This window comes from Aspergillus puulaauensis, chromosome 5 (assembly GCF_016861865.1).
Source record: "Aspergillus puulaauensis MK2 DNA, chromosome 5, nearly complete sequence".
Taxonomy (NCBI): Eukaryota; Fungi; Ascomycota; class Eurotiomycetes; order Eurotiales; family Aspergillaceae; genus Aspergillus; species Aspergillus puulaauensis.
The window spans coordinates 1,712,185-1,737,877 of NC_054861.1; the positions used below are offsets into that span (position 1 = coordinate 1,712,185).

A 25,693-nucleotide genomic window follows, 5' to 3' on the forward strand; every position below is an offset into this window, starting at 1 on the left:
CTACTGTGGGAAAACACGCGAAGGAAATCACTGGATGCTCTGATTCACCAATCACTAACAAATTAAAAATCCCCCTTCCCTCCTCGTCTAGAGTCACTGCCGACTCCCAGTCCCATGGCGACGGTGGTGCTTGGACCGACGCCCAGCCGACCGATCAGACCCATACTGCGACTGCGACCACTGCTCTTGTCCATCATAGTACGCTGCTCCTCCATCTGCAGCTGAAGTAGGCGGTGCAATCCCGCGTCCATCTTTCCTTTTCTCCTGCAGATAATGGCCCAGTATCGCACCACCCACTGCACCCAGCAGTCCGTGTCTTTTCTTATGTCCAAGATAATACCCAGCTGCGCCGCCAGCCATCGCACCGCCTATACCGCGGGTACCATCTCCATTACCACCGACACCGGCATCGACACCCTGTGGGATATTGACACCCAGATTGACAGAGTCGGGGGTAGAAGACCGGAATTGTACGTTCGGTTCGCTGCGGATAAGTTAGCTTCTCAATCTGACATGTTTGGCTGGAGTTATACCGGTATCGGGTATACGTACTAGTAGTCTGCGTTTTGCGGAAGCTGGTTTTTGGGATCGCAGTAGACATCATGCTCATGCTTGTGTCTATGTCTATGTCTGCGGTCATGGCCATTTGCGACGGGTGCACTCAGGTGGTGCGACTGTCGATAGTCTGCCTGTGGGTCCGCGTAGCCTGCCTGATCGTATTGCTCGTCGTAGTACTCGCCGGTCTGATCGTAGCCGTATGCAGGGTCCTGCACTGGGCCGGGGTCGTAGTAAGCATCGCCCCTCCTGGGAGTTGAGTGTTTAGAGGCTGAGTGTCTGGTTGAGTGCTTGTTTGAATGGCGAGACTGGTGCGACTTCGACTTCGACTTCGACTGCGACTGGCGGAAAGGGTTCGACATGTTGAATGAGATACGAGATCTGGTAGAAACGTTCTAGAAATGCGATCTAGTGGTAAGAGTAGAAACCGCAAGGAACGTGCTTGGGGACGCTGGACGCAGGTGAAGGAGGGCGTATTTATGTCCTAGAACCCTTTCTGGTGAGATATCAGCCAATAATGCGAATTAATTCCATTGTCCGTATTGTTTATTCAATGAATTCCCTTTTCTCCGTATTGGGTTCTCATTGTATGCATTAAAGATCGAGTGAATATACCTTTGAAGTAAAGCAGCATTGTCCCGTACTATCAGATATCAGGTTAGGGCTCACTTCACATACTCATAACTCTGCTCAACAACCACATTCTTATGAATCACTCCTCCATCACTCTTCCCGTGTTCATGTCCAGTTCCATTCCCATTCCCATTCTTCCCACCGCTCTCCCTCGTCAGCGATCTCTCCCCCTCCCCCTCCCTCCTCAACTCAGCCGACGAAGTCTCCGCCTCAATCGTAGAAATCAAGCACGCCTGGTCCGTCTGCGTCGGCGGAAACGCAGAGCTGTGGTTCCCGCTCCCCTTCTTCGAGCTCCCCAGCTTATTCCAGCTACTTAGCTCGTGGCTCTTGTAGCTCCGGTAGCTGCTGTTAGCGCGGGACTTGAGGGATGCAATGTACGAGCTTAGAGCTGGGAGACAGGCGCAGATGAGACCGATTCCTGCTTCGGCGTTTCTATACATCAAATTCAAGTCAGATCCACCACGGTCCCAGCCAATCAATATTTGAGAGAAGGAAACGTACGCTGTCAAAACCGCATGAATCCAAAACCAGGTTGTATCAGCCGTCTCGGATTCCTCGACCATCATATAAAGCCTCCAAACACTGAACCCCGTCGCTAGTCCCCCCGCGCCCAAAATCCCTACAACCCTGAGTTTCCTCTTCAGCGACATCTGCAGCGACCACAGCATCGGCACCGGCAGGATCAGGATCCAGAGGTCGCTCACGATACTAATGGCCGAGTCGGCGATGATGACGTTGCGCTGATCGATACAGGTCCCGCCTGTGACCTCGGGGCCGAGCCAGTATGTGGAGATTGGCTTGCAGAAGAAGATCTTGATGAAGAGCGCGGGGATGTAGTACAGGAGCAGGACTGTGATGCTGGCGTAGATGATGATTACTTTCTGGCGGTCTGGGGAGAAGATTCGGAGCATGATCGTTAGGAGGGCGAGTTTGATCACGAAGACCATTGGGACGTAGATTAGGGTTACGGCGTAGGAGGCCTGGCATCTTCGTTAATATGACCTTAACTGCTGGTTTGCATCGTAGGGGCTGGGGCGTACCTTTTGGAAACTGACGAACTGGTCTTTGGGGACGTCCCAGGCGTGGTACCCTCCGCCGTAGACATTGACTGTTCTGTTAGATATCATAAAACAGTTAAAGACTTATAAGGTGCTTTACATACGCACAAGCATATTCGCACAGAAGCCAATAAACAACACCTATCACAAGTACATTAGCACAACACCGTCACTCTGACTAGAAAACAACCTACCCATCCCGCAATCGTCGTATCTATAAAACAAATAGTCAGCCATTGTATTCCCCTGATTTATTTGAAGTAATACACATCGAAGTCATAGTATATGCCATGATACTCACAATCTTCCAACCCCAACCCATTCCTCAACCGCACCTTAACAGCAACCCGCATCCCGACTGCAATCGTCACAACGATAATGCACACTACTTGCGTCGCTAGGTTTACAGTATGCAGCACATCTTCTGGGTGATCGAGGTTTGATACCGCGCCCGGGGGGGCCGGGATTGCTGGCTCTCTTGTGTCGGGCATCTTGTCTCTGTCTCAGTCTCAAGATGGCAGTGCAGCTTGGGAGAAGTGAAGTCGAGGTTCAACTCGAGCTGCTTAGGTTTAGGGAGGTGTATTTCTTCAATGTCGTGGCAGCATTAACGTTAACGAAAGTATGGACGAGGTATTAGGACATTGGTCGAGTCGTCGACATGCGAGAGAGAATGAAGAAGCAATATGAGAGAGATAAGATGCACAATGCACAAAAAGTAAAATAGATAAACAAAGTAGAGTATTCAACCGTCTGGAATTGCATAAAAAGGAGAAAGATGGGAAGCTGCGGGTCCCTACAATCCAGCAACGAAAACCGCACTCAGTCAGGACAAACGGACAAGTACCAGGACCTGCCAGGTCAGCTACGAGCACCAAGTACGGTAGTACCAGTACCAGTAGTTAACCACCAAGTACCTTGGTCTCAAAACTAAGTATTCCCCCGAGACTGCTGGCCCGGCAGGAAGCAGGATCGGCTCCATGATCCATGCAATAAACGGGAATGGCTTATAGCATGACAATCCCTCCTACACCCAAGATCCTACCCTAACGTCTGTAAATACTACTCCTAGTAGCCTAGGGGCAGGTAGACCGGGAGGAGTAGGACGGGAGATTGGCCCGTTACGTACTGCAAGCCATTATTTTCTTAGCGATCGAATGGATGCATCGATTCCCATCTGCACTGTGGCACAGCATCGCATCGCATAACAAGAGTCTCGAATTCTCGATCGACACCGGCACCCCCGACTCCCGAGTCTCTTTGCATGAACAAAGGAATAGTCAATAACCACGAAGGAACAATGGCAAGTAAATCCCGACTACTCTCTCCTATTTGCCCGGAACACAGCCGGCGCGAGCCACTTATCTAGGTTCATATTCCTCACTTCCTCGGGTTCCTTTTGGCTGGAGGTGGACGACAGATCAAACTCAAACAACACGGCACGGATGGCGCGGGCCGGGGATCGTAATCCTCCTGCTAGGCGACAGCGGCGTTCGTTGCAGCAAAAAGTACCCTGATCAGTGATCAGCGTGTTTCGTTTCAGCTTTTCAATTTCACAGGGGCGAGTTTACCGGGGTTGGGTGGAAAAGGATTCGAGACCCTGTCTGGCGGGAGTGGCTGCAGATGCTGGCGTCTGGCTTGGCTAATTAGGGCTTTCCACCCCCTCGTAACGGTGCAAGACATGGCCAGTTATGCGTGATTTCTTGGCTCCACTGGTTTTTCGACACACTCGGGGGATTGGAATTTTTGTTTTGAAGGGAAATTATTTACTAATGGAATTCTATTCCGCATAACAGTGCTCTGTGTCTGTGTCTGGAGGCTGCTTGAGCCCCTTTTCCTATCCAAAGAGACGACTACTTGAGGAGGTCAGATTTTCCGACCCAATAGGAAGAGATCTTCCACCCTTTACGACGAATTCGAATTATCAGCGCAACTGAAGGCCGATCCTATGAGTTGCCCTGTCAGTCATGATTCATGATCCTGGGCTGTGGCAAATGCAAATGCAAGAACTCACCAATTAGTCCGGTCGCGTATGCGTCGATGATCTGGATGACAACCCCGTAAGTTGCTCCGACGCAGAAGAATAATCCGAGAAGCACTAGGCCGACGTGCAGGGCGTATGTGATCTTCTGCGTCAAGGGTCCCTTCTTGTAGTGGCCGTGGTCGTACAGCCATAGCCAACCGGGAAGGCTCATTGCAAGAGGTGCGAAGCACACCGATCCCACGAGGGCAATGAGATAGTTGAAGATGGGGATTGATGAGGCCAGAATGAATGCCAGCGCGCCGAGCAGAATCGTGCAGGCGAACCAGGTACCCCAATGCACAACAGTGTTGGCTTGCAGGTGGCGCGTATTTCCGAGGATTCGAACGAAAACATACTTCGCGCCGATCTGATAGAGAATTGGTTAAAAGCCCAATGGCAATGGTAGAATGAAAGGGGGCTTACATGTAAGTAAAGAGTGCCGCTGACAACCAGCCCAAGCAATGCAACACCATAGGAAACCATCTTGATCGTTTGTCCGGCACTCTAGACGCACCAAAACTTATTAACTGCAGCTCGAAAGAGAGGTAAAAAAAAAAAAAAAAGAGGGAAAGAACATACACCGAGCGATGGACTGGCCACCCACATCCCACACCACCGATAAACGACCAAGCTGAAAGCAAGGTATGACGCCGTCACCAAAGTCATACAGGCATACAGCGGCTTCTTGTAGTCCTTCGGGTTGCGCATCTCCGAGATAACCGGCAAGAAGGCACTGGTGCCGGCCGAAGAAACGAATATCGTGCAAGACGCGACCATCCCAGCAGCAAACCCGGGGTTGTTGATATTAACGTAACCCAAGTCGTATGGACCCTCCTGCGGTGCAGCGGCCGGCCGCTCTTGAGTAGTCACTCCGATCACGACAATCAGCACAGCGATGTAGATGGACAAGAATCCCACGTAGCTTAGCCAGCCGACGTGCTCGAGCTTGCGGATCGAGGCTGTGGCGACAATCACGACTGCTGCGAGGAACGACCACCAGACGGTGCAGGCTGCATGGTGGGAGAGGGCGTTAAGCGCAGTAGACACACCGATAATGCCACTGCCAGTCACCAGGACGTAGCCAATAATGAACAGGAGCCCTGCAACCTCCTTTGCGACAACGCCCCCCGCAAACTCGGCCATGTCTGCGATGGAATGGCAGTGCGGGTGTCTGTTGCGGAAGTTGCCCAGGATCACGAAGCAATAGGTGTTGAATGCGCCCCAGGCCACAATACTGATTGATCCGCCCACGGCTCCCAGTGAGTACAGCGCTGATGGGAGTGAAAGTACCCCTGTCGCGAAGAGGATTTTGGTGAAAATCACAGTCGCATTGAACCAGCCCACCTTGCGGAAGTTGACCCCGGAGTCTGTCTTCTTGAACACCTCCCCTTCCTCGTCCAGGATCACCGACCGAGGGCTTCCATTCCCAGAGTCATACGCCCCATGGGCTTCTGCTTGCTCCTTATCACGCATTGCTGTTGGTTGTGATAGTTTTTAGGAGAGGGGGGAGGAGGACGGTTATGCAAGAACAAACTGGCAAATCCCCCAGAACCAAAACAGATGAAGAGAACTTTATAACAGCAGACGATGATAACCAGGAGAGCATTCTACGACCAGCAGCCAGAACACGTAAGTACAGAGACCATCCCTTCCTGGCAACTCCCACCCGCTCGCCTAGCGACTAGGCCAAACAGCTCGTGCACTAATGCATCCCCTGGCCGGGGGTTCTCGACTCTTTCCAGACCTGGAACAACACCCGATTCAAATGGAAGGGATAAGAACTCGAGGATTCATGCTTCATGACTCTCCAGTTGCGCAATCAGCAAACGTTACTGCATCCGGGCTCAACGCCTGCTGCCGAGTAACCGGGTAGAAACTAGACAGGGATCAAGACCGGCACGACAAAGTGATTGTTTCGGGTAAGACAGCGACAACTGTTGTCCTATCTCCGGGATGCAAAGCTATGCCGTTAGTGAAAACTTAGTTAGGACAGCAACCCACATCCAGCCCGATGCTGAGCCCCGATTTGTGCTCCGCGAAGGATCTCCGTGGGGCATCAATGACAGCGATAGACATGGTGGGCCTCGGCGCGGTTCGTTACACTCAACGACCGGGACAGTACTCAGTACCTTGTAGCCGCCAATTGACAGGCATCAGCCATCAATTGCCCCTCATTCCTTCTGCTCTCTCTCTCCTCCCTGTCACGCTCACTCTTACATTGCATCTCCCACTCTGCCTTGAACCGTACATTGCATGCGGCAGATCCTCTCCCATATCTCCTATCTCCTACCCACCTCCTCATTTCAATTCTCAACTCTCTCAATTGACAATGCCATCTCCCACGCCCCAAGACGGCTACCGTCTAGGAGCTGACATCGGTGGCACATTCACAGACATCTACGCCCTAACCCCCGAAAACCAAATCGCACGAGCCAAAGTCCCCACCACGGTCCCAGACCAAAGCATCGGAATCAAGAACGGCATCCGCAAGGTCCAGCAAGCCCTCAAAGGCCGCTTCAACTGGGACGGCAAGTTCCAGTTCATACATCACGGTACGACGGTCGGCACGAACGCCGTGCTTGAGGGCAAGGGCGCGCGCACGGGTCTGATCGTTACGGCTGGCCATAAGGATATCCTGGCTGTGCGCAGGTCGCAGATCCCCGGGGGTTTGGGTGCTTGGCTACATTATACCCCGCCTGAGCCGATTGTGCCCTTGGAGAGGGTGATACAGTGTCAGGAGCGCATGTCCGTTGATGGGGAGACGGTTGATGAGGTTGATTTGGATGCGCTGAGGGCTGATTTGAAGGCGTGGGTTGGTGAGGAGAGGCCCGAGGCTGTGGCGATTTCGTTGCTCAACTCGCACGCTAATAATAAGCATGAGGTGAGGGTTGCGAGTGTTGTTCGTGAAGTGCTCGGTGAGGACTCGACTATCATTTGCTCGAGCGATGTTCTTAGAGAGGTTGGCGAGTATGAGCGGACAGTTACAACGTGTACCAATGCGCTTGTCAAGCCGGTCGTCCAGACCTATCTCAGTAATCTGCAGGTCTTGCTTGCAGACGATGGGGATCTCATTCGTATCCTCAAGTCAGACGGTGGGTTAACGAGCTTGGATCTGGCGGGCGAGTTGCCGGTTAATATTTTGATGTCCGGTCCCGCTGGAGGTGTACAGGGCGTTGCGGACGTCGTCACGAGAAACACCCCTTATAAGAACTTGATCACATTCGACATGGGCGGTACGTCAACAGACGTTGCGATTATCCACCAGGGCAAACCACAGCTTCGTCGTGAGACGGTGGTGGGCTCACTTACCGTCCGTTCGCCCGCTGTGGACATTCGAACTGTGGGCGCAGGAGGCGGTTCCATCGCCAAATACATGGACATCACCGAGACGATGCGAGTTGGCCCAGAGAGTGCGGGCGCGAGTCCGGGACCTGCATGCTACAACCTGGGAGGGAGCGAAGCCACCGTTACAGACGCTAACCTTGTGCTGGGATACCTGCCAGAGAACCTGCTTGGGGGAGAATTCACCCTCCACGCAGAGGCCGCATTAACCGCGGTTGGTGAGATAGCGAAGCAGATGAAACTGTCTGTGACCCAAACCGCCGAAGACATTGTCAACCTAGTGAACGAGACTATGTACGGAGCACTGCGTTTGGTCTCTGTCGAGCAGGGCTACGATCCGAAGGAGTTTGCTCTGGTTGCCTTTGGAGGTGCAGGTCCACTCCATGCAAACGCCGTAGGAAAGCTACTCGGAGCATGGCCGGTTATTGTTCCCCCATCTCCAGGAACTCTATGTGCCCTAGGTGATGCCACTACAAGGCTGAGCCACTCTCAATCGTTGTCCTACATCCGCCTGCTCTCGGCCACGACTTCCCAGCAGGTCAAAGATCGGTTTGATGAGATAGAGCAGACCTGCAGGGAGACGATGAAGGGTTCAAATTCGAACCAAGAAATGCAATTGAACATCGGTTACCATCTAGACCTTCGATACCGCGGTCAAGCATTGAACCTAACAGTCGAGCTAGAAGCTCAAGATCTCCACCTCGAAGACGGCCCGTGGAGAGCGCTGCTACAGGCAAAATTCGACCAGCTCCATGAGCAGCAGTTCAAATACTGTCTGCCCAATTTCGAGCTCGAGCTGATGCGCCTGGAAGTCGTCGCTGTCGATGCGACTCCCGGTATTGACATCCCGCAGCTCAGCAAAGCCGAATCAAACGAGCCACCTGCGGAAGCATTGGTCTCGAAAAAGAGTATTGTTATAGAGGGACAGACGATGGAGGCTATACTGTGGGATCGCGAGAAAGTGAGCCGCCAAGGTGTCCGTGTGGACGGGCCCTGCATCATCACGGAAACAGACAGCAATACCCTGATCCTACCAGGATGCTATGGTGAAGTCGATTCAATCGGCAACATCCTTATACGCCCGACTGAAGACACAGCGAGAGAGCAGACAAAAGATGAGACTGCAGATGCAGCACTGGAGATCGTGCAGTCGACACCATTGATCCCTACACTTGTTGCCTCTGCCCTGGCCTCCATCCGCAGCGAGATGGATACCCTCATGCTCCGGTGTAGTATGTCGCCTGCGATCCGCGAGCAGCAAGATGAGTTCAACGTCATAACCACTGCCGACGGCAAGATGCTTGTCGGCCAGTTTGGCAGTTTCATCACCCAGTTCCTGCGAGCGTGGAAGGGCACGATCGAGGAAGGCGATGTGTTTATCACCAACGACACCTACATGATCGAGGGAGCCGTAACGCACTTGAACGACGTGATTGTCCTGCTACCAATATTCCACGAGCACAGACTCATCGGGTGGGCGTCGCAATTCGGACACTTGACCGATGTAGGAGGAATCGTCCCAGGCAGTATGTCCATCAACGCTTCATCCATCTTCGACGACGGCGTCCAGATCCCCTGTATCAAGCTCTACGCAAAGGGCACCATGAACACCGACCTAGTCGATCTGCTCTGCCGCAACTCCCGCCAACCCGACTGGTACAGATCCGACCTGATGGCCATCATCGCCGCGTGCCGAACAGCCGCCAGCCGAGTCTGCGAGCTGGTCGTGCGGTTCGGATGCGAGATCTATCTCGCCGCCTGCGCAGAGCTCCTCCTGCGCAACCGCACCGCAATGAGCAAGATCATCGACACGGATTTCGGCGACCAGCCCAGCACATTCACCGACTTCGTCGACGACGACGGCCACGGCATCGGGCCCTGGGCGCTGACATGCACAATGACCAAGATCGACGGTAACCGCCTGCTCTTCGACTGGACCGGCACATCCCCGCAAAGCGACCACGCCATCAACTTCTACCTCTCCGAGACCATGTTCCGCATGTTCATCGGCTACTACATGATCGCGGCCGCTGCACCAGGAACCGTCATCAACGACGGCTTCCACGACCTCATCGACATCCACATCCCCGAGGGCTCGGTGCTGAAACCCGTCCGCCCGGCCCCCATCTCATGCCGCACGCATCTAATGGGCCGCACAATGGACGTCATGCAAGCGCTCATCGGGCAAAGAAACCCCGTGTACGCCGCTGCCGCAGGCTTCAGCGACTCCCCACACTTCTTCTACTCCGGGTACAAGCCAGACGGCGAGTGGTACCAGTTATACCAGATCGGGTTTGGTGGCGTACCGGCGCGCAACGCCGGCGATGGTCTAGACTGCCACTGCTTGTTCCCGGCAATCAAGTCCATCCCCACGGAAATCATCGAGCTGAACTACCCGCTCCGCATCGAAGCCAATGAGAGTGTCCCTGATAGCGGCGGGGCGGGGTTCTACCGCGGTGGGAACGCGCAGCGCACGCACTACCGGTTCCTTTCGCGCGGGGAGTTCAGTCTGCATGATGACCGGTGGTTCACGAAGCCATGGGGGATCCGGGGTGGGAAGCCCGGGGCAAGGTCGAGGAAGGTTCTGTATCGGTACTCGAAGTCGGCGGATGCTCCGCCGGTGGAGGTCCTCCCGTCCAAGTGCGACCATGTTCGGGTCGACCCTGGCGATCTTCTTGAGTGGGTGACCTGGGGAGGTGGTGGGCTTGGAGATCCGTTGACGAGGCCTGCGGAGAAGGTCGCGCTGGAGGTTCGTCGGCGGTTGGTGACTATTGATGGTGCGCGTGAGAATTACGGTGTGGTTGTCAATTCTGAGGGTCTTACTGTGGACGAAGCCGCGACTGAGGCCTTGAGGAAGAGTACGGCCGATGCTCGGGGTGCGGAGAGTCAAAAGTATGATCGGGGCGGCAGTCTGGAGGAGCTGAGAGAGTTGTGTTTGAAGGAGACGGGGCTTCCGGCACCGAGTCCGCAGTGGGAGGTCGAGTTGTATGGGCCGCACGTGAGGATACCTTATGTCCAAGAATGGTATTCACGCATGAATGAGGTGAAGGGGTGGGGGTTGTAATAATAATTGATCGGAGCATACTAGAGTCCAGGGAAGATGTACTTACTAGCTGTACACTATCCCATGCGGAGCAAGCATGGAATATAATACGGTCTTGAAAATAGTTATAGCAAATGCATTGGTATCCGTAATATAGCACAAGAAGAAAAAAAATAACAAGGTCAACAAGAAGTAATCAGATACATGCGTCCAGCACATCATAGCACTTGGCCGGAAGGCGAAAAATTGGTATCAAACATGTCAGGCTTCACTAGCGAAGTCTCAACTTAATGTACAGCAACACGTTCAGCTCATTGGTTTGCTGTCTTTCGTACTCTCTGACCAACCCAGTCAGATAACAGAGAGTCTAACTGGCTATTCATTTCCCGCAGTCTCTTGCTCTCGTCCTTGAACAAGTTGCCAGTAATCGGGTGCTCAGGGCCGGCAGGCGGGATGTTTGTGTTGTCATAGACAATCACGTAGAGATCGCGAAGCTCGTTCTCGTCTTCCAAGTACGAGCGCAAGCTGGCATCGCTCCAGGTCGGAGTCGGTGCCTCGAACGGCGTCGGAGCTGCCTCAGCCCGCCTGCTGTCGGTGGTGTCAGCAGGGGATATGGGAGGCGAATCAGTCGAGGGTAGTAGATCTCCGGAAGGCGGCAGGTCGAGAGTTAGCCCCGGCATGCTAGGTGAGCGCTGGCTTCCCAAAGGCGAGGAGGAGCTGGCAGGTGAATCCAAATAACGGTTTTGGGTTGGGGCAAATTTCTGCGGTGGTGATGTTACAGAATGCGAAGTAGCCACCTGGCTGGGTGGGATCTGCCGATCGATATGTTCTTCAACCAGCGACACTGGTGACATGGGTGATGTTGGCGACGTTGGTGAAGTTGGTGACATTGTGTTCTTTGAAGGACTGGTTATACCGGCAGAGTTCGACCTGCTCCGCTCTGGCTCGCGGGGTTTGGAACGTGAGGACCCAGATATCTCTTCCACTTCGTCGAGGACCACTTGACGTATCGTCTGATCCGGTCTCTGGTTCTCCCTCGACGCTCGTTCCTTTTGGATCGGCGACCCTAAGGCTGATTCCTTTGCTGGATCTCGAGTTGCCACGGCCCCCGGCCCTTGCTTTTGAAGCTTACTGGATTGCCGTTGTGGTCCAACCTGCTTCGCAGAGCGCGACTCGGGCGATCCCACAGACTCCAAGGATGTCTTTGGCGTTGGGGACGATCGAGACAGTTCACCCGAGTGTTTCTCCATGTCTTCACCCTCATCGTCACCTGATTTAGACTTCTTGTCCTTTCTCTTGAAGAGGCCGCTGAGCATCCCGGGCTTCTTTTCCTTCCGCTTCTTCTCTTCCTTCTTTTCGTTGGAGTTGACTTTGTCGAGTGTCTCCAAACTAATGCGAGGCTACAGATACCGAAGCAGTCAGATTTTACTCAGCAAAAGCAAATAATGAATTGTACATACCTCTCTTGGCTCAATCGCCCCAGACTCATCCCGCAGTAGGTTTGGAGTGAGAGATATTTTCTTGGGCTCCGCAGCATCGTCCTTGAAGAATGAGTCGGTGTTTCTGATAGTGCCATTTCTTGACCTGCTGACGGTGAGTTCAGACGAAGTAGGAGAGAGTGGTTCTTCTTGTTCAAAGATCTCCTGGCTTGTCCGCCGCTTCTCTGGGCTAGCGGAAGCACGCTCTTCCGATTCCTGCACATTCTGTGCCTCTTCGGCTCCCTTATCGCGTTGCGCTTTGGGCCGCAGGGGTTCGACAACGATATCTTCATTTTGCTCTTCACGTTGCTCGTATTCCTCCCGTGCGTATTCGTCAGTGAAAGAAACGTCGTCGTCATCGTCAACCTCTTCTTCAGTCGAGTATTCAACATCGGAAGCTTCAATGTACGTAGGGCTAGTGAATGTGACGGTTTTCGCATTTCGGCGGCGCATTGCCTTTTTCAGAGGGTTTTTGGATTTCTCCAAATTATCACCAAGCATTGTCGCAGAAAGCTAGTTTTGTCAGTTAGGTTCGCTGTGCTGAGGGGCAGGAAACGTACATCCACATTTCGGTGCTTGTTTAACCGTGCCAGCCTCTCCGTGGGCGTTTCAATGTGCTCAGCAGGCAGATAACCTATACTACCGTCCTTCACAATCCGAACAAGCCACCAATAACTGTTACTGTCATCCAGAAGTACCATGTTATCTCCCTTTGAGGCGTTCGCCTGGCCATCCACAGTCGCAACAAAGTTATGCAACGCATAAACGAACTCGAAATTGATATCATCTACTCAAGTCAGCCACAGTTACTCAGATGGAATCGCGGTAAAGTTGGGTCGTGCAATACACGGCCCCAAAGAAAATGAGACATACCGTCATCAATTGAAGGGGAGCTCGAGATTTTGTCCATGAGTTCATCATCCAACAGGTCATCATCATCAGCATCGCTATGGTCACCGTCTTCACCATCCCCGTTATCAGAATCGCCCCGATGAACACCAAGCCCGATCTGAATGTCGTCGGTATCATCATATATATCAATGCCATCATGGTATCCATCCGCGGCCGATCCACGACCATCAGGGCCCTGCATAATTTCAGATTTGGAATCATGACCGGCGAGACGAACTTCCTGCTCCTGGTGCGGAGCTAGGCCGGTTTCATTTGTGGGTGCTGGTTTTGGATGATCTTTCGCCGAGGGAGCATCATGGTCTTGGAGGTCAAGCGTATCTAGTTAGCAATCCGAGTCAGTAACGCCAATTACCGAGTCGATGTGGCAGGGAATAGTGGGAAATACCAGCTCGCACAATCCGGGGTCTCGCCATGTTTGCGGCGGTGTTGTGTTGGGTGGAACGTTTCAAGCGCGTTTGGGGGGAAATTCAGGAGCTCGGGACATGGGAGGGAACGAGCGCAAGTCGACAGCGTGCGATGCGTGCACGAAAGGGGGATCGCAAAAAAGCGCAAGAGAATAGCTGCCAGAGTAAAAGGAGCGAGACACTCAAATATCGAGAGCGACTTGTTGCGAATTGGCAGAAACGAATGAATGCCACGACCAGCGGCGGGGGGTTGTGGACAATCGGAGAACAGGAGGTTCGAGCCGCAGGACGAAATTCGAGTGTTCCGAGAGTCAAACAAAGTGAAAAAAATATCCAAGGGCCAGCAAAGAGAAGCGGAAGAGAAGGAAAAGCAGAAAGACCCGTTGTGAAGCAGGTGAAGCTCGATGAGTTCCCCAGACTCTCGAGACTCTCGACTCTCAGAAAGGAGGTCTACCTTTCTAAGATTAAAGAGACCCGGTCAAATCATCAAACGCTCCTTGCGCGCGCTTATCCACCAGGGCCCCCGTGCCTGGCTGGGGCTGCTCCTGGCTAGCCGCGTTGGGCTTAGCGCTAGGCTTGTTCCTTGCCAACATGTGACTGCGTTTGGCACCGCACGACGGCACGAGTATTGCTTTTTTATTTTATTTTATTTATTTATTTTGTTTTAAATATTGATTGTCATTGACAATATTGTGAATACTCTTGTCTGACTTGCGTCTGAAATTTTGAGCAAGAATGGTGCATGTTCCGGAACAGTACGAATCAAGCGGAGGGCACGACATATATCGAACTACTTAGACCGCTGGAAAACCATTTCTAGTCAAAATTTACAAACATTCTCACTGCTCTATACTAACTCATTAACACATGGCTACCAAACTCTATATCCAAAACTAATCTACCCAGACCTTGGCCAAGGCCATAGCTATGCAATCCTTGTTGCACTCCACCAAATCATCCGCATGTTCGAGTCACCCCAGCTTGACTTCAAATTCTGCTGAACAACATCCTCAACCTTCAACTCTGCCTCTACCTTCCACTGAGTACTAGTAGCCTGCCCAACATCAAGCCAGAACCCCTTCAAAGATTCAAGATTATGGCGGTACTGCGTCCCATCACTAAATCCAGTGAGAGGATACTCGCCAGCGAAAATACTACCTAGCTGGCGACCAACAACTATAACCCCAACCTGGTCACGGAGCAAGCTCACCAACCGCGTTGCAGCCTTCAGCTGTGTCCCATAGTCCCAGAGGTGGAAAAGCGAACTGGCGTAGACGATATCAATCTTCCCGCCCAGCGTCTTCGTCAGAGCCTCTTCACTGCCACCGTCGTCTACGGTGAGATCTCCCAAAGCGAAGGTTGTTTCTAGGCGGTCCTTGTCGCGGAAGAGTTTGTATCCGAGATCGATGAATGCCTGTTCGAAATCAAGGCCGAAGAGCTGGCGGCTGGGGATGCCCTGGTGAGCTAGGTAGCGGATTTCTTGACCGAAGCAGCAGCCGGCGTCGAGGAAGCCGGCTGTGGGGTTGTTGCGGAGGTGCTCGAGGACACGCTCGAATAGTGGGTGGCGTGGGATGTGGAAGGAGAGGAAGCGCATTTGGCCTATACAGGGATAGTGATAGATGCGGAATGCTTCGGCTCGCTGGCGGGGTTAGTATAGTAGAGGATGGGTTGGGATGGTGGGCGAACCAGTGATAAGACATGGGGCAGGACTTCGTCGGCTTGAAAGCCGCTGTAGTTCTCTAATAGATTTTGGGCGTCGGGGTTGATGCTTTTGACGTCTTCCTGGTACCACTCGGGTTTCGTGTCCTTGTCTGCTGTCATAATGAATGTCGGCTGATGGTTTCTCGAGGATTGCCTGGACACAGCCGCATAGTGGAATAATCATGGTTTAAATATATTCTACTGTGGACCCGGTAAGAACTAAGGATGTTCTACTTGTTTAACCAAGCAATATGCTGTGCTGACTGCTGAGTGTCTGTGAATCAACTCGAACAGTAGCCTCAGAGTAGTCCTGTACTAGCGGGGGCTGATGTGGGGATGGTGGCAGCTCAAAGGCCATCAAGCCTTTAGATCTCGCAGAACCTGCAAGTTCAAGTCGGGCCACTTAGCCCGATTTAGAAAAAACTGATGCCCAGACCCCCCAGGCTTACGTTTGCTGGAGTCAACCAAGTGCTATATCGTCTATGACGGTTGCAATGGGGATAAATTCGCGACTTTGAAGCTTTGTAGCTTGTCCCAAACCCCCCACTGTTCCAGCACGACATCAATCCGCCAGTCTTTCGCTCAGTCAACCCTCCATCCAATGAAATCCTTCATGAATCACTGCCTTGGTCACTTTGCTGAATACATTTCGGCATCACTGTCAGCCGAGACGCTGGAGCCTATCCGGCTTAGCCGGTGCTTATGCTCAGTTTCCTCAGGCGTCCTCAATAATCAGCAACATCTACACCTTCGCACACGAAATTGCAAAGATAATGTACCAAGATCGAAAAGACCACATGGTAAACGAGGGCCTCGATTGAACGAACGGAAGAAAACGATCCCGGTCAGTATTTCTTTCAGTTACAGAGGCATGCGAAAGCCTGAATCGTCCAAGAACGGACTTCCATTACCCAGTCTTCAATTCTGGTTCTTTCCTACCTTTCTATATTCCGTACGACCAGATATAGAGTAGTGGTTTTGACAATAATGTTGTTAAAGTGTTGAGTGCCGCTGGTTTCATAATACGTAGCACGTCGCCAAGTCGATCGCGGAATCTGACTTGGATCAAGATTGAGTAGCCCTCGACACAACTGCCAGCGCATCGAATCAACATTCTGGAATTGACCAAGAACCTGGAAACTGCAACTGGACAAAAGTACGGTATTTCCAGAGCCGAGATAGGCGCACCCTTTCACTGCTCTTCTATTGGATCATGGTAGAGCAGGGATTGCACTCCTTCGGAGATACAAGAATAAGACAACTTCAACAAAGGCCTTTTTGCCACATTTAGATGCGTCATCCCTGGCTTTGACTTGTTGCACAGCCGTGGTGGATGGACGGAGGGCGACAAATAGAGAGCGACCCCGGGTCCTGGTGGGCGCAACGGCCGTTGATCCCGACAACGGCGAGTCAACTAATAATAAAGTAAGTTAAATAATAATAGGATTGATTATCCGAGCAGCTGCAGTTTACGTAGGCTCTGGTTGGGCCGAGTCAGGCAGGGAGGGCGTCAAGCGTTCATCGAGACTGAACAAGGCGATGCGATGACGTCGCCGTACATGAAAGGGTCCTGAAGGATTAAACTCATAGAAGCTCATACATAATAGACTTGAGTAATGGGCCCAAATAATAATAATGCGTGCCCTGGAAGGCAGACACACCGGAATTACTAATGAGGAATGAAGAAACTTCGACTTCCCCTCTTTATACCAAGAGCGCTCCCGTTTTCTCCCGATGGGCGTCACTCACTCGATCGTACGACGTGCAACATCTTCTTTCATCGCTTCTTCCCCTTCTCCTCCACGATCTCCATCAAAGAAAAAAGTCCTTCTTCTGCCTTCCACTAAGAAAGCTTTCTTTTATAAATTTGTCCTCCACCATTACTTCATACCCGCCAGCCCCATCACTGTTCGGGTTTAGGTTTGCCTTTGTCGGCCTCTGAGAGTCGATAAGACGCAGCAGATACTCCACATCACCCACTCTGCCGTTTCCACAACTTCCCTGTCCTGCATCTTTTTTCGTCTCTCGCGCGTCATCAAATTTATATCGATTTTATCTTCTTCTCAACGCTTCATGATACCATTCCCTCTACCCAGGCCTTCTTTGTGCTCTCCATGAGGGCATGGCGACTGCACATAGAAGCAACCAGTCGCACGGGTTGAGGATCGAAACTTCCTTCCAAAATGCTTCCAGAAATCGCTGGCGAGATGGAGAGCAAGACGGAGATTGGAGAGAGACTGGTGATCGAGCTGGTAACGAGGGCGACCGTACCAACATCTCTTACGATTATGACGCACACCGTTGCGGTACTGATGAAGAAAGCAGAGTATTGAGTAGCCTTCACTCCTCGACACCCCCCATCTCAGTTCCGCGCCATGATGATAGCCCAAGTCAAGATGAGATCCCTCACAATCCAGAGGATGTGGGCGCCTCGTCGCCCTTTGACTCGTTCCTCCAGCAGGAGGAGTCGTCTATCGACTACTTTGATCCTTCCATTACCGTCACTCCGAGGAACCAGCAAGCTCTGAAAGGGCAGCTATCGCAGAGCGAGAGGCTAAGCCGAGCACGAGGGTTCCAACCGCCGAAAACATCAAGCCTCCGGAACATGCTTCCGCAGGATGATAACGACATTGCGAGCGGTATCAGCAAGCTGGGATTCAGCCCCGACCCCAGAAGATATCAGTCCCGGCGAACTGCTCCGGCCCGGTTGTCACGCGAGGCCCTCCCCGGAAGTCCTAACAACGCTTCTATCGACCGCCCCACGTCGCTTACCACTGTATCGACCATGTCCCCCGTCATGGATGAAGTGCAAACCCCTCCGGGAAGCACTCGAAGCATACTTTCGCCCATCTGCATGGCGTCCCCGACGCAGACGTTCCACTCCCCAGAAGACCGCAGTGCCTCCTGGTCCGGTACATCTGGAACCCCATTCGGTAGCAAGCCAGGGCGCTATCGAAGCTCTACAGGGGCACGTTCGCGCCGATCCACGGCCTCGAGCGGAAAATCTCCAGCAAGCGCGTTTCTCTCCATGTGGAGCACACAAGAAGAGCCACCGCCGAAACCTGATGATGAGGGTCAAATGGTTGGAACTGACTACGTTCTCGGAAAAGCCATTGGTTCTGGAGGCTTCAGTGTTGTGAAAGAGGCTTATAAAGTTGAAGAAAGTGGCGAGACTCGACGACTAGCCGTGAAAATCGTGAAAAAGCACATTGCTGAGAGAAGTGAAAGGGAGAATGATGCAGTTCAGGCTGAGTTCGACCACGAGGTTCGTGTTTGGCGGTATCTCAGCCACCCGAATGTGCTGTCGCTCGATGCAGTCTACGAGACTGATTATGCCACTTTCTGCTTCACGAAATTACACATTGGCGGCACCCTCTTCCACCTAATCCGTCAAAACCGACAAAGCCACCGCACTCTATCGTTGAAACTCGCAAAGAAATACGCATATCAACTTGCATGCGCCCTGCGATATCTACACGAAGATGCTCGCGTGGTGCACCGGGATATAAAACTTGAGAATTGCCTCTTGGACCCGGTTGAGTTGCCGGATGGCGTCAAAACTTCGAACCTCGTGCTGTGTGATTTTGGAATGGCAGAATGGATCAACGCGGACAACGACGATGAGCCCGATTCGTACGAATATGAGGGTGCGCGACCACCACTTCGAAGCATTGGGCCCTCTGATTCCAGCACCAGCGTTGCGGGAAGCCTCGAATACGCTTCCCCGGAATTACTAGACTCGTCTTCTGGAATAATCGACCCTTCGGTGGACATCTGGGCTTTTGGAGTCATTGTCTTCACCCTCCTCGTCGGGTCGCGGCCATTCCAGCACACCTTCCAGCCCCGTTTGATATCCAACATTCGGGAAGGAATTTGGGACAAAGACGCGGTACTGGGCGACGGAAGTGACTCAGAAACACGCCGCGATGCCCTTGAGCTCATCACGAAATGCCTGGACATGAACCATCGCAGACGCTGGACCGTTCGCGATATTCTGTCCTGTCGTTTCCTGCGCGAATTTGCAGAGAAAGTAGGCGACAACCAAGCAGACAGCATCTGGAAGCTATGAATACCTACCTAATGCACCTCAAGCTCGAGTTGCACGCACAATACCCACCCAGAAACAAACAAAAAAAAAAAGCGACGTCATGAACTTTTACCATATATATAACGAGCGCTGGTGTTTGGGATTTTTGATTCGCGATACCCTGCTCTTTTTTTCTTTCCTTTCATTCTCGCAAGTCGACTTTGCTAGTGCTTGGGACCTCAATTTGAATTTGAATGGATGGATCGGACTTTATCACGGTTACGAAAGCAAGGCGTTTGTCTGGAATGAGCTTCTTTTTCTATTCGCGTTTTCTTGCGTTTACTTCCCAATTCAATTCATGTACTGTAATTATATATCAGGATGTTCTATTTCTAGGGTTTTTCTGTTGCGTTGGGGTATGTATACCTTACCCACCGTGAAGTCTTAGGCGTGGACAATAAATGACCTGTATTCAAGGGATTTAAGCCTTCATCGAGTCTAATCTACATGTAGAACTGTACAATGATGAACAGCGAGCCAGCCTATCCAGAAATACAATAGACAAATAGATATCTAACCTAATATACATACACATAGTTACAGCCAGCCCACACCCATCCATACACATAACCGGCAACCAGTTCCATTCCAAAAACAACAACCTTCCAGGTCTACATCTACCAGAGCCTGTTCTCGGGCAAGATCTTCTCCTTCTTCGCAGAACCAGCCGCGCTCTTCCTCTCCACAGGCGAGCGGAAGAACAAACTGGGACCCTCGAGCGGCTTCAGCAAGTGACTCAAGTACCCCCGGTGCGCAGGGTCACGGTAGTACTCGATATCGCGACGCTTCGTAGGGTCGGGAAGACGGTACTTGAGGCCCTTCTCACTCATGACCTTTGTCTCCATGGCTCCCGCGACAGCGGCGCCGGCAGAAGACGAGAAGTCCAGACCCGCAGCGGCGTGTAGGGCCGCGTTCCCGCTCTCCTCGGCCCACTGTGTAGACAGGAACGAGTGTGTTTCGCGCTTCATGATGCGGGTGATGGCGGCCTTTGTGTAGAAGCGGGTTGTGACGGAGCCGCCGGCAGCTTCGACGGCGGCGATTGCAGAGGCTGAGGCGCGCGAGACGACGAGGTGGATGGGTTGTTTGAGGACGGTCTTTTCGTCCACGAGTGCTTCTTCTTCTGCGGCCGCTGTTTGGGCTTCAGACTGGGGTTGTGATTCCGTGGCTGTTGTTGTTGAGGACTGTTGTGTTGTTGATGATTTGAATGTGGATTTGGCGGGGAAGTCGATGCCGCGGGCGAGGAGCTTCACGCCTTCCTTGGGGCCGTGGATGCATTTTGACTGTGCGAGTTCGCGGACCGTGATGGGCTTCGTGGGGTCGATGCGGCCCTGGTCAATCCATTCTTGGATTCGGTCGAGGTTGGCGGGGGCGAGATCCAGGGCGAAGCTATCATTCAGTTAATAAACCAGTTCGACGGGTGGGAATTTCCCTGTAACGAAGAGCAAAATGAGCATACATGTTGTTGAATCCCCTCTCGCCGTGCACGATAATCTCCGGCGTCTGTCCACCATTGAATCCAGCAGGAACCTTTCCGTGCTGTCCCTGACCCTTGTGACCCCTTCCGGACGTCTTTCCCTTACCGGACGCAGGACCGCGACCTCGTCGGATGCGCTTGCTGTAGGCCCCCGGGTTATCGGAGAGCGAGGCTAGGATGTGTGCATTGCGAGATTGGGACGGGGCGCAGAGCGACAATTGCGACGGTTGGGCGAGGTTTGGTCGAGGGATAATGCTCCGGAGGTGGAGCGGGAGGATTTGGAGCCTGGGAGGCATGGTCGCGTGTGTTTTGTGGTGATGGTGTTGGCTGGCCTGTTGGTGTTGAGGCCGGCAGGATCTTTTTGGGTTCGGCCAGAGTGGCGGAGAAATGTCGGGCCGGCAATCAACAGTGACAGATGAAGGTTTCAGCGTTCAATCGTGATCCTGCTGGATGATGTTCAAAAAAAAAAAAAAATATTTGAGAATCACTTCTGTCAATTGTGTAATTTCATCGATATGACCTAGTGACTACAGATTCGTTCGTCCCAATGCATCTGTTGAATGCCACCTTTATAACGGCAGAACAGAGGCGGTGAGATTCTACCACGCTCTGTATACAAACACTTTGGTTTTAGTCTTGGGATAAAATATTTTGGAGTCTCTCTATTTAAGAAGGCTAATTCTGACAATGTGACTGTGCTCCGTGACAGCCATTCGCTTTCGCTCCACTACAAGAAATATTCCCAAGCCGACAGAAACACGAAGATGGGACTTCAACATCTGCCTCCTTCAGAGCAAGATCTAGCTGTTTTTTAATAGTGCTCGCCTCTGCATGACGACCCAGAATCTCAAGGCACTCATGGTAGCCATGAAGAGCCCAAACGTTATTCGGATGCTGGTGTGCTCGCTTAGGTGTCGGGATCAGTCCTAGATCCTCCGCATAGGCTTGCGCAGCCTGCTCGATCTTGCCCTGTTCCAAGGAGAGAGCTGCATATGCATGGCGTGCTGGAAGCATCCATCCCCATGGCTCTGCGAATGGAAGCTCATCTTCGAGAGTAATCGCGTCCTGCAGACTTCTGAACGCGGTGTCGTAATCGCCTCGTCTGTACTCGATTTCGCCATCCAGCATGGCAGATGCTACCTTGAGGATATCGGTGATTTTGTTGGGAAAGTCAAGCCGTGTAGGAGGGACAAACTTGGAAGCGGCTTTGAAGAGCTCGCGCTCTTTATCGGCATCTTCCAGCTGCGATGTGGCGGCGTAGGCAATGCCTTTTCCATAGTGTCTCATTACATTGGTGACACAGTAGAGCTCCTTGTCTTCGAGCGGGTCGAGCTTCTTGAGTTCATCCCACATCCCGAAACGAATGAGGACGTGCACTCTGACGGCCTTGAAAAACTCCATCCAGTCCGCCAGCGCAGGTGTTTCTACCCGGAGGATTTCCTCTGTGATTGTTGCCTCCATTCGATCGGTCGCCGACAATGCCGCCTTGGACATCCCACCCAGCATCGCGGCGTAGATCAGGGAGTGGTAATCATGAAGCCGATAATAGCTGTAGAACGTCAGGCCGCCATTCTGTTGAAAGAATTTATCATCCGCAACGGTCGCCTTGAAGTTGTACTCGACTGCGCGCCGGTAATCGCCAACAAGAACATCGATATGAGCAGGCATGTGGAATGTATGACCCGTATCCGGAAATATCTCACGGATCAGCTCTGCAGCAGGAAGGGCAACTTCAGGCGTCGCCGACATTTCCATCAGATGGATATACATGTGCGCAGGGCCCGGATGCCGTTCCACCCCGGGCATCTCCAGAGCCCCTTCAAGCAACTCCTTCACTTCGAAGACAGGAGACGACTCTATCGGAAGCCCCGTTGGGGCGTCGTACAATTTCCGCGGAGCCACATTCATCAACGCATCAGCGAAAAGCGTAATGATATCGAAGTCGTTTCTTCCAAGGTTCGTATACACCTCTCTCATAGCATCGGCGTAGGCCTTGCTACACGCAAGAAAGTCTCTACTCGGATCATCATTAGGAAACCGCAGCGCAAGAGCCTTAATAACCGCGTGCTCCCAGTCTTCCAGCCTGTCACTGTTTTCCGCCGCGCGCCTTAGAGCCTCCTGCGAATAAACATAACACTGCTTGATGGCATTCACGCGGTCCCGTTCATCGAACAGCGCCCAGGTCTTGTTATAGTTGGACCCAGAGCAGAACGATACACCCCAGTAGGCCATGGCGCAGGACTCGTCGTGCGCGATTGCGCGTTTGTAGCAGGTGATGGCCTCATCGTGGTTGAAGCAGTATGTCCAGACAAGCGCGCGGTCGAACCAGTTCTGCGCTTCCTGGGATTCTGTACTGACGGTCCGACCCAGCGTTCCCAGGTCGAAGTACGGATCGCTTGAGGGTTTTGCGGCCTCGTTATTTTGAAGGCTCATTTTCAAATATTTGATTGATCCAGGTTCTAATTCCCAGACTGTTCTGCTCCCCGCATCCGAGGACCGACCTCGGGAATTAAGTATGCTGGATTTGAGCGTGGCTCGACTGCAGATTCGGAGCGTTTGGCGCTTGCTGATGGCGCAATTCTGATACGGCAGCACGAGGGACTAGTAAGTAGTACTCCAAGATATGTACGTGTTCTGCCCCTCTATGTCTCCAACTCTATACTATGTATAGTGAGGGAGGGGTAACCCCCCAATTAATGTTAATTTCTTTTCAAGTCCCGATCCACCAAGTCCTCCAAAATAACCTCGCCCTTCTTCTCCGCCGCAATCCTCGCCAGTTTCAATCGTCTTGTATCGCGCTCCGTCTCCCAAGTCACCCACCACGTCACCAGCGTCAAGATCGCACAAAGTCCAACGAGCCCCATGGCGACGGAGAACGGAACGCTGTAGCGAGGTGCATACTCGCTCTTGAATATCTGCGGGCCAATGGCGCCCCCGATCTGCCCGTAGCTGTTGACGAACCCGATTGCGAAGGCTGAGCCTGTGGCTCGGGAGGTGGTTTGGACGCGCCAGGGCCTAGTGTCGGTCATCTGTTAGTTGCACACCATGCTGATGATATATGGTATATAGGCCTAGGGCGAAGGGAGAAAGAACGCACCACATAACAGGATACCAGCCGGCCGTCAAGGCATTCCCGATCAGGGTCACGGCGTATATAGCGCCGTTACTCGGATACGCAACAAACACGCCGTAGCAGACTATGATGACGAGAAGAAACGAAAGCGGGTACATGGGTCTCGGTATCCGACTGCGGTCTGCCGTGATGCCTGTAATGGCGATGAAGAGCAGTCCGCAGACCGTGATGGGAATATTCAGTAGTTGGGCTTGGGCGATGCTCCTAAACACTATTAGCAATGCCGCATCGAAGCCAAATGAAGTTGTCCTCGTCAACCTACGTATAGCCAAGGTTGGCGATAACGGTGGACTGGTAGAACGTCACGCCGTGCGTGCCTACAGTAAAGGTCGCCCAGATGGAAGTAAACAGCCACAGCCTCAGATCCTTCAGCGACTCGATGACCTCGCGGAATTTGAAGTTCTGCTCGCTGGCTCGAGGGGCGTTGGATGGGAGTCGGGCCTGGATGAATTTCTTCTCTTTCTCGGTTAACCACGATGCTGTTTCAGGGACTATCTCACGGCATTAGCAGCTGGGTAAGTTATATAAAGGTCAATGGAGTTCATGCTTACAGTCTGGAAGTAAGAACCAGATGGCAACGCCGAAAATGACGGTTGCGATGCCTTCTATGAGGAATAGCCTGGGTAATCTCAGCATTGGTCGCAGAAAGAAACCTAGGTTTAAGGAAAGATTGTTACCATTGCCAGCCGGAAAGGCCTCCTGCACCAGATACAGTGTCAAAGGCGTAGGCGAGGAGACCGCCGAAGATATTCGAGATGTTTCCGCAAATGTCTGTATATAATTAGTTTGTTGCAACCATTACGTCGCACAACTTACAAAAATATAGCAACCGCAGGGACATCTCGTCTGGACGATACCAGTATGTCATCTGGAGAATGACACCAGGAAACTGGCCAGCCTCAGCCTGGCGTTTTATTAGCAAGTATAGACGTTGTCTTGATCGATAATGGGCATACCGCTCCCAACAAGAACCGAGTGGTATATAAACCACCCTTATTCTTCACGGCAGTATTGCACATCAGAAAGATGCCCCAGCTGATCATGATCCTAGATTGCCATTTGGAGGGGGAGAAACGCTTGAGAAGTAGATTTGAGGGTGCTTCGAGCACGATATATGGGATCTGGAACATTAGCGAGACTCCCTGATACACTTCCAGGGATATCATACATAGTAAAGCACCGTCACCAAGTTATACTCATTGGACGTAATTCCAAGCTGTGTCATGATATTATGACCCGTCCCCTGGTTCATAATCCGAGCATTGGATATCTGCAACACTGTAAGTAATACCGCACAGTAGTGTGAGTAAATAGACACGCACATTATTGCTATCCAGGTTCTTGAACATGAAAATAAGCGAACAAAGCGACATAAGCCGCCAGTCAATCCTACGCAGTAACTTCTTTTCCTCTTCTGCCGTGAGCAACGTCCTGGCGCTCATCAGCTCCGGGTCGTATCCATCGATGCGGCCTTCTTGGCCTGTCGAAGCTTCTGCAGGAGCCGCGCCCCGTTTGGCAAAATGAAGCTCATGGCTGGCGCCGTTTTCATTGGGAGGCGTGATGTCAGTGGCTGTGGTAGTACCCAAGGTCTTTGAAGCGACCTGTTCGCTTCCTTTGGATGCCGACTCTACCATAGTCGTGGGTTATCAACGTACGATGGAAGTAAATACCACCGACAAGCTCGGTCAATGCAAGCCACAATTACTTGGTATGTATGCAGACCCCGTTCTCTATTTAACACTCCCAGAAGAGATTTCAGAAGCTAGACCAAGTTGCCATACCCCAACACGACTCGGCAGCATTGTATCATAGTCCACACGTATTGCGAACGCTAGTACGGTCTAGTCTGCTGC

General features: G+C 52.3%; 10 protein-coding genes across 10 annotated transcripts; 2 read left to right on the forward strand and 8 right to left on the reverse strand.

The window, feature by feature from the left end:
* Positions 1 to 93: 93 nt before the first annotated feature.
* APUU_50660A (uncharacterized protein) lies at positions 94 to 917 on the reverse strand (the record flags this gene model as incomplete). Its single annotated transcript, XM_041705681.1, has 2 exons — positions 94 to 484; positions 553 to 917. The coding sequence occupies 2 exons, from the start codon at positions 915 to 917 to the stop codon at positions 94 to 96; spliced, it is 756 nt and encodes a 251-aa protein (XP_041558143.1).
* Positions 918 to 1,220: 303 nt separating this feature from the next.
* APUU_50661A (uncharacterized protein) lies at positions 1,221 to 2,737 on the reverse strand (the record flags this gene model as incomplete). The annotated part of the gene is made up of 6 exons (XM_041705682.1): positions 1,221 to 1,620; positions 1,690 to 2,168; positions 2,229 to 2,296; positions 2,351 to 2,387; positions 2,441 to 2,460; positions 2,548 to 2,737. The coding sequence occupies 6 exons, from the start codon at positions 2,735 to 2,737 to the stop codon at positions 1,221 to 1,223; spliced, it is 1,194 nt and encodes a 397-aa protein (XP_041558144.1).
* Positions 2,738 to 4,148: 1,411 nt separating this feature from the next.
* APUU_50662A (putative neutral amino acid permease) lies at positions 4,149 to 5,739 on the reverse strand (the record flags this gene model as incomplete). Its single annotated transcript, XM_041705683.1, has 4 exons — positions 4,149 to 4,189; positions 4,258 to 4,633; positions 4,690 to 4,770; positions 4,846 to 5,739. 4 exons carry the CDS (start codon positions 5,737 to 5,739, stop codon positions 4,149 to 4,151), a joined length of 1,392 nt encoding a protein of 463 aa, XP_041558145.1.
* Positions 5,740 to 6,595: 856 nt separating this feature from the next.
* Positions 6,596 to 10,672, forward strand: APUU_50663S (uncharacterized protein; the record flags this gene model as incomplete). Its single annotated transcript, XM_041705685.1, has 1 exon — positions 6,596 to 10,672. The coding sequence occupies one exon, from the start codon at positions 6,596 to 6,598 to the stop codon at positions 10,670 to 10,672; it is 4,077 nt and encodes a 1,358-aa protein (XP_041558146.1).
* A 290-nt stretch (positions 10,673 to 10,962) lies between these two features.
* On the reverse strand, positions 10,963 to 13,454 carry APUU_50664A (uncharacterized protein; the record flags this gene model as incomplete). Its single annotated transcript, XM_041705686.1, has 5 exons — positions 10,963 to 12,051; positions 12,112 to 12,642; positions 12,690 to 12,916; positions 13,003 to 13,359; positions 13,427 to 13,454. The coding sequence occupies 5 exons, from the start codon at positions 13,452 to 13,454 to the stop codon at positions 10,963 to 10,965; spliced, it is 2,232 nt and encodes a 743-aa protein (XP_041558147.1).
* A 916-nt stretch (positions 13,455 to 14,370) lies between these two features.
* On the reverse strand, positions 14,371 to 15,266 carry APUU_50665A (uncharacterized protein; the record flags this gene model as incomplete). Its single annotated transcript, XM_041705687.1, has 2 exons — positions 14,371 to 15,084; positions 15,132 to 15,266. The coding sequence occupies 2 exons, from the start codon at positions 15,264 to 15,266 to the stop codon at positions 14,371 to 14,373; spliced, it is 849 nt and encodes a 282-aa protein (XP_041558148.1).
* A 2,002-nt stretch (positions 15,267 to 17,268) lies between these two features.
* Positions 17,269 to 19,215, forward strand: APUU_50666S (serine/threonine-protein kinase; the record flags this gene model as incomplete). Its single annotated transcript, XM_041705688.1, has 1 exon — positions 17,269 to 19,215. The coding sequence occupies one exon, from the start codon at positions 17,269 to 17,271 to the stop codon at positions 19,213 to 19,215; it is 1,947 nt and encodes a 648-aa protein (XP_041558149.1).
* A 635-nt stretch (positions 19,216 to 19,850) lies between these two features.
* On the reverse strand, positions 19,851 to 21,003 carry MRPL10 (mitochondrial 54S ribosomal protein uL15m; the record flags this gene model as incomplete). The annotated part of the gene is made up of 2 exons (XM_041705689.1): positions 19,851 to 20,619; positions 20,690 to 21,003. The coding sequence occupies 2 exons, from the start codon at positions 21,001 to 21,003 to the stop codon at positions 19,851 to 19,853; spliced, it is 1,083 nt and encodes a 360-aa protein (XP_041558150.1).
* Positions 21,004 to 21,382: 379 nt separating this feature from the next.
* Positions 21,383 to 23,140, reverse strand: APUU_50668A (TPR domain protein; the record flags this gene model as incomplete). The annotated part of the gene is made up of 1 exon (XM_041705690.1): positions 21,383 to 23,140. One exon carries the CDS (start codon positions 23,138 to 23,140, stop codon positions 21,383 to 21,385), a length of 1,758 nt encoding a protein of 585 aa, XP_041558151.1.
* Positions 23,141 to 23,406: 266 nt separating this feature from the next.
* APUU_50669A (uncharacterized protein) lies at positions 23,407 to 25,474 on the reverse strand (the record flags this gene model as incomplete). The annotated part of the gene is made up of 9 exons (XM_041705691.1): positions 23,407 to 23,722; positions 23,805 to 24,044; positions 24,103 to 24,331; positions 24,392 to 24,459; positions 24,518 to 24,611; positions 24,657 to 24,744; positions 24,797 to 24,961; positions 25,009 to 25,110; positions 25,163 to 25,474. The coding sequence occupies 9 exons, from the start codon at positions 25,472 to 25,474 to the stop codon at positions 23,407 to 23,409; spliced, it is 1,614 nt and encodes a 537-aa protein (XP_041558152.1).
* Positions 25,475 to 25,693: the final 219 nt, after the last annotated feature.